This window comes from Pteropus vampyrus, unplaced genomic scaffold (assembly GCF_000151845.1).
Source record: "Pteropus vampyrus isolate Shadow unplaced genomic scaffold, Pvam_2.0 Scaffold218, whole genome shotgun sequence".
In the NCBI taxonomy this organism is placed as follows: Eukaryota; Metazoa; Chordata; class Mammalia; order Chiroptera; family Pteropodidae; genus Pteropus; species Pteropus vampyrus.
The window spans coordinates 1,993,815-1,999,513 of NW_011888999.1; the positions used below are offsets into that span (position 1 = coordinate 1,993,815).

At 36.5% G+C, this 5,699-nt stretch overlaps 1 protein-coding gene, 1 long non-coding RNA gene and 1 pseudogene across 9 annotated transcripts in view; 1 reads left to right on the top strand and 2 right to left on the bottom strand.

Moving 5' to 3' along the window:
* LOC105300769 overlaps positions 1-640 on the top strand; it is a 1,445-nt pseudogene extending 805 nt beyond the window's left edge.
* Positions 1-5,699, bottom strand: part of RAB30 (RAB30, member RAS oncogene family) — a 76,408-nt gene that overhangs the window by 9,359 nt on the left and 61,350 nt on the right. For all 8 annotated transcript variants that reach the window (XM_011373128.2, XM_011373127.2, XM_011373129.2 and 5 more), the window contains one exon: positions 3,496-3,679. In XM_011373128.2, the coding sequence (XP_011371430.1) occupies positions 3,496-3,679 (184 nt within the window). The remainder of the gene's footprint in view (positions 1-3,495; positions 3,680-5,699) is intronic.
* The window catches only part of LOC111747334, a 1,846-nt gene continuing 399 nt past the window's right edge, over positions 4,253-5,699 (bottom strand). The window contains exon 2 of the long non-coding RNA XR_002783503.1: positions 4,253-4,441. This is a non-coding gene — a long non-coding RNA (uncharacterized LOC111747334). The remainder of the gene's footprint in view (positions 4,442-5,699) is intronic.

A 5,699-nucleotide genomic window follows, 5' to 3' on the forward strand; every position in this document is an offset into this window, starting at 1 on the left:
CAAAGTGAATATTAAGGACAGGAAAGTTAAGGCAAGATCAATTGTCTTCCACCGAAAGAAGAATCTTCAGTACTATGACACTTCTGCCAAAAGCAACTACAACTTTGAAAAGCCCTTCCTCTGGCTTGCTAGAAAACTAACTGGAGACCCTAACTTGGAGTTTGTTGCCATGCCTGCTCTCGCCTCACCTGAGGTTGTCATGGACCCAGCTTTGGCAGCACAATATAAGCACAATCTAGAGGTTGCTCAGACAACTGCTCTGCCGGATGAGGATGACGACCTGTGAGAAAGTGAAGCTGGAGCCGCAGAAGTCTAGTTTTACAGGCAGCTGTTCTGTGATGTCAGTGGTGCAGCGTGTTTGCCACTCTGTTATGTAGCTAAGCAGAACGTGTGCTTAATCTGGGATGCTGAAGCATGTGAATGGGCTTCGAAGTGAATGTGGCAGTTAAAAAAAACCTTCATTTTTTGGACCTGCCTATTTAGCTGTTTTGGAACGCAGCTGTTTCTTTATTGAGTTTCAAACATAAGACTGCTACGGTCACATCACAATGCTCAGCGGTGAAGCCTTGTTTATTACTGTCATTCCCATTCCTTTCCATTTAGAATCAGAATAAAGTTGTATTTCAAATATCTAAAAAAATAAAACATAAAAAATAAAATCTTACCATTTGTGATGACATGGATGGAACTAGAGGGTATTATGCTAAGTGAAATATTCAGAGAAAGACAAATACCATGATTTCATTTATATGTGGAATCTAAACCAACAAACGAACAAACAAAACAGAAACAAACTCATCGATACAGAGAACAAGCTGATGGTTGCCATGTGGGAAAAGGGTGGGAGTGTTTGGTGAAAAAGGTGATGAGATTAAGAAGTACAAATTGGCAATTACAAAGTAGCCATGGGTATGTAAAGTACAGCATAAGGAATATTGTAATAACTATATATGGTGCCAGGTGGGTACTAGACTTAGTAACTATATAAATGTCTAACCGTTATACTGTACACCTGAAACTAATATAATATTGAATGTCAACTATAATTGAAGAATAAAAAAAAACTTTTTTAAGTAAAAAAAAATTTTCAGAATACTGAAAGCATACTAAATTGAGAATTTTTACAAAGGAAACTTAAAGGAAACACTGCCTTGAATAACGTAAGTAACAAATGTTGGTTTGAGTTAAAAAAAGAAAAAGAAAAGCAATGCTTCTTGAAGAAATGGTTAATTCCAGGTCTGGGATGGGAAATGCACAAGATGTGCCTAGAACACTTGTCGTACCAGAAAACAAGAAAATTATCAGATTCCTGGGGTCATGTCAAAGGGACTCAGGAGCCTACCATCAAAGTTGGAAGAGTTGGAGCACTGACAATCATAGCGAGGGAATAGAATACATCAAAGATACTTAAATCTACAATGACATTCAAAATATAAAAAAACTTCGATAGTTACTTTTGGGAAATACTAGAACACCAACTCATTACCTTGAAAAGTAGTAAATAAAAGAAGAAAAAAATCAAGCATTTTTCTTGACTGTCCTGTAAGAACTATACCTCAGAGTACCAACTATGAAGTATTCTTGCTAAAAAGAAAACAAACAAACACACAAACAAAAAACCTGAATCTGATCAGGCCTCTAAATTTTCCTACAAATCTGCAGTAAATTCAGGTGATGGAGGAGTATGTCAAATGACACAAACAGGAATGAAATAACAAAATTCAGACTTAAAAACTCTACAGGAAAAACAAACGCTTTAACGTATAAGTTTCAAGAGAGGAAAAAATGGAGGGATAACCTACAAATAAAAGGAGAATTAAAAAACATAAAAAAAATAATATAAATGGACCTTACTTGAATCTTGATTTGAATAAAATTTTAAAATTTTTTTAGTCAACCAAGGAAATTTGAACAATGTCTAAATTTTTGAAGCTATTAAAGAATTTTTAATATTTTTAGGTGTGAAATAACATTATGGTTAGGTTCTCTTTTTTAAAAAAAAATCTTGTCTTTTAGAGATATACACTGAAATTTGAAAGATGAATTAATGCAACAATTGGATTTGCTTCAAAATAATCTGAAGGGGAAGGCAGACAGAATAGATGGCAACAGTAAAATAAGATTGGCCATGAGTAGATAATTGTCAAAGCTGAGAGATGTGTACATAGGGGTTCATTATAGTGTTTTCTCTATTTCTGCTTCTGTTTAAAATTTTCCATAATAAAAAGTTTTTTTTAAAAAAAGCTAGTGCCTCTTTCATACTGAACTGACTAATTATCTCCCCTCAAATCTTCATTTAACTTCCTTAGGTAAATTCCCAAGTAGTAATGCTTTGACTCAAGTTCTCAGGGGCTTTCTGTGGAACAAAAAGAAAGCCAAGTCCAAAGCTGAGAACTTTCAGGAGCTTCATGGCAAAGGTTTTCAGTATGCAAGAGGGTTTTCAGGACTGGGCAGGAAGCGATAGCTTATAGAGAGGCATATATAGAGATACTTAACCCAGCAGCCTGAAAGAAAAGTCCAGCAATTTGTTATAAAGCAGCATACTAAGTTGGACAAATGCAGAGTTTGGAGTAGATCTTACATGCTGTGTGACCTTGGGCAAAAAACTTCACCTCTCTGAGGCTTGGTTTCCTCATCTGTAAATTAGAGATCATGACACATAAAGTGCCTAATAAGATTCCTGGCACATATATGCTAGTTATACTGCTTACTATAAAGTGTTAACTTACTGTTAGCTATAATTTATAACTTAATGTTTCTGAAGTTTTCTACCCAGATTTCCAATTCAGGTCTTGCTAGAATACACAGCAATGATCCTTTGTAGAAAAAAAACATTTTAACAACCGTATATTATTAACATTTTTCTATCACCACTAGAGGAATTTTTAATGTTCTGGTCCATTTCACTGCAATTCCATTCTTAATGGGTATATTTGTCACCACAAGAAAATCATGGGCTATTTTCTGCTTTTCCCCTCATACTAAACAGAGATTTAGTACCCTCTTACAAAATGAAACAAATTGCAGAAATTCTCTTAGTGGATTCTTTCTGAAAATTAGAATTTCTTAGGTCAGCATAAATGTAAGAAGGGAAAATATTAGCCGAAGTCTCTTTTTTAAGTAAAAAAACAATTGCTTCAATAGTGAATTCCTTATTAACTTAAGAGATATATTTTACTTCTAGACCAACAGTTTCTGTGATCTTGTAATTGGATTTAAAAAAATGTTTAGCAGCCCACATAACCTTCATGGCAGTCTACCTTCTTCCCTAGAGCCTACATGAATAGAAAAATGAATCAGCAATATTTTCTACTTGACTTTTCTAAACCATCACCATGGTTCATTTTCTCTGCAATTGCAAAAGAACTGAATACTGATGGCTTAAATTATATAGCTGTAGATTATATTCTTGGAGGGTACCAAGGCACAAGCTTTACATGATTATATATTCTAATGCCCACAAATCAATCTCCCTCTTCATTAGTCCTCACTTACCGACTAGCACAGTGATGACCTTGTTGCTGGCATATTGTTCTATTTCCCGCAGCCACTCAGGAAGGCAACGGAAGGACTCCTCACAGGTTATGTCATAGGTGAGGATCAAGGCATTGGCGCTTCGGTAATAACTCTGGGTAATGGACCGGAATCTCTCTTGACCTGCTGTGTCCCAGATCTGAAGCTATAATGGCAAAAGAAAAGAATCAGGTTGGAGAAACAGAAAGAGCGAGCATTATTTTACTTTAGAAGTGGAAACACCTTCACCCAAATAATTTCATGGTTAAAAGGACTTAACAATTTAAAAAAAAATTTATTGTGTTTCTGGTTAGGAATAGGGACTGGCTTTATTTACTTCTGTTTTTCCTTTGTTAGATTATTTTAAGTTTCCTCTTTACTCTTAAAAAAATTACTGAGCATTTATGAGGTGCCAAGTTCTATTCTAAGTACTTTACACATAATACCTCATTTAATCCTCATAACTCTGTGAGGTAGGTACTATTGCTATATCCATTTCTCATATGAAGGACAGAGATGAATAAACTTGCTCAACATCTCACAGCCAATATATCCCAGAGCCAATCCCAGAGTCCATGCTCTTAACCATATGCTATATTATAAAAGTTACAGTACAGGGCAAGCTGCCATTCTGTGATTGTTGGCATTTCAATCAAAGTAACTGGAAAGGGGAAAAAGTCCAACTTTACCACCTTTTCCAGTTCAAAACTTAAATGAATATATTAAGGTATTATCTTTGTTAATGAAAACAAGAACAATGCCATGGAAGACCAAAAAAAAAAAAAAATCCTCAACCAGTTTTAAGCTTTGTGGTCTTAAGTCACTTAGCCTCTTTGAGCTTCAGTGGTTTCTTTATAAAAAGAGGTTAATAACATGTATAACATGCTGAAAGTTAACATTTTCTGTAGTCATCTACCAGTTCTATGACCTAATAACTGATGGTTTTAACAAAGAAAAAGGCAAAACACTTCTCACTTCTCCCTGAATTGCCCCACAGAGCAGAAAGCTGCTGAAAGAGAACTGTTTTCTAGAGAGACTGCTGAGTGCAGAACAAATCAGAAGGCCTTGGAAAATAACAACAACAACAACAACAACAACAATAATAATCTTCCCTTCTAACTGCATAAATTTCACATGTCACAAGATGCATTCACCCCCATTAACAGAACATCATTTCCTTACAGAAGGCCTTCTGGAATCTTCAGATTGGGCCAGGTTCCCTATCACTACCACCCCCTACTCCCAGATATTCTCTCCTGAAACTCACCCTGTAATTCTCCCTCATGAATTACAACACCTGACCCACTTATTTATCTGTAATAATTTGTTTAATGGCTGTCTTCCTCAGTAAACTGAAAGCTTCATGAGGAGGAAGTCCAGGTCCATCTTACTCATGTTTTCCCTGCACTAAATAGAGTGTCTGGCAAATAGTAAGCTGTTCAAAGACTTATGGACATCCTCACCTAACCTTTACAACAATCCAGGGGGTTAGGCAAGTTTATGCCTCCCCTTTGTTAACAGAAAACTCCATTTCCTAACTGTGCTGTCTTTGCCCCCCAGAGACTGATTTCAACGTACATCAGTATCTAAAGAGGATGAGTCAGGTGGTGTCACACTCTGCTCATACCAGGATTAGCCCAGGAAAACCATGAGTGACCGACAGTCCCTGCCACCACTCAGCAGCACACAGGCTCTCCTTTGATTTAGAGCTGCAGCTGCCCTTTGATGATGTACATCAAAGTCTGTGTACACTGAAGGCGACCATACAGATACTCTGGTTTTTGCCAGAACAAAGGATATTTCTTTGCTCTGCCCCAAACCTAGGGACATGGTTCCCTTCTGCCAAGACGTGTCTTAGAACAACAGATTACTGTCTTAATGCCACACTGAGTCTCTAAAAACAGTTGTGATTGGATTTAACTCTGGTAATCATTAGAAATCAGCATGTTCTCATGACTGGCACATCTTGAGGACAGCTTTGAGAAGTAAAGCCACTAAAATATTTTCTAGAATAGTGACTGCATAGTTTTGTCAAGATGTATGTATGCTGCTTTCTCATAGGGGGCTGCCTGTTTCCAGCCTTACGGTTGATTCTTGAGGATATCTGTATTCTATTGCTTCTATTATTCAACTCAATTTCACCATTCTCTCTGTAATTCATTTACACCTTTTCAGCATTTACAGGT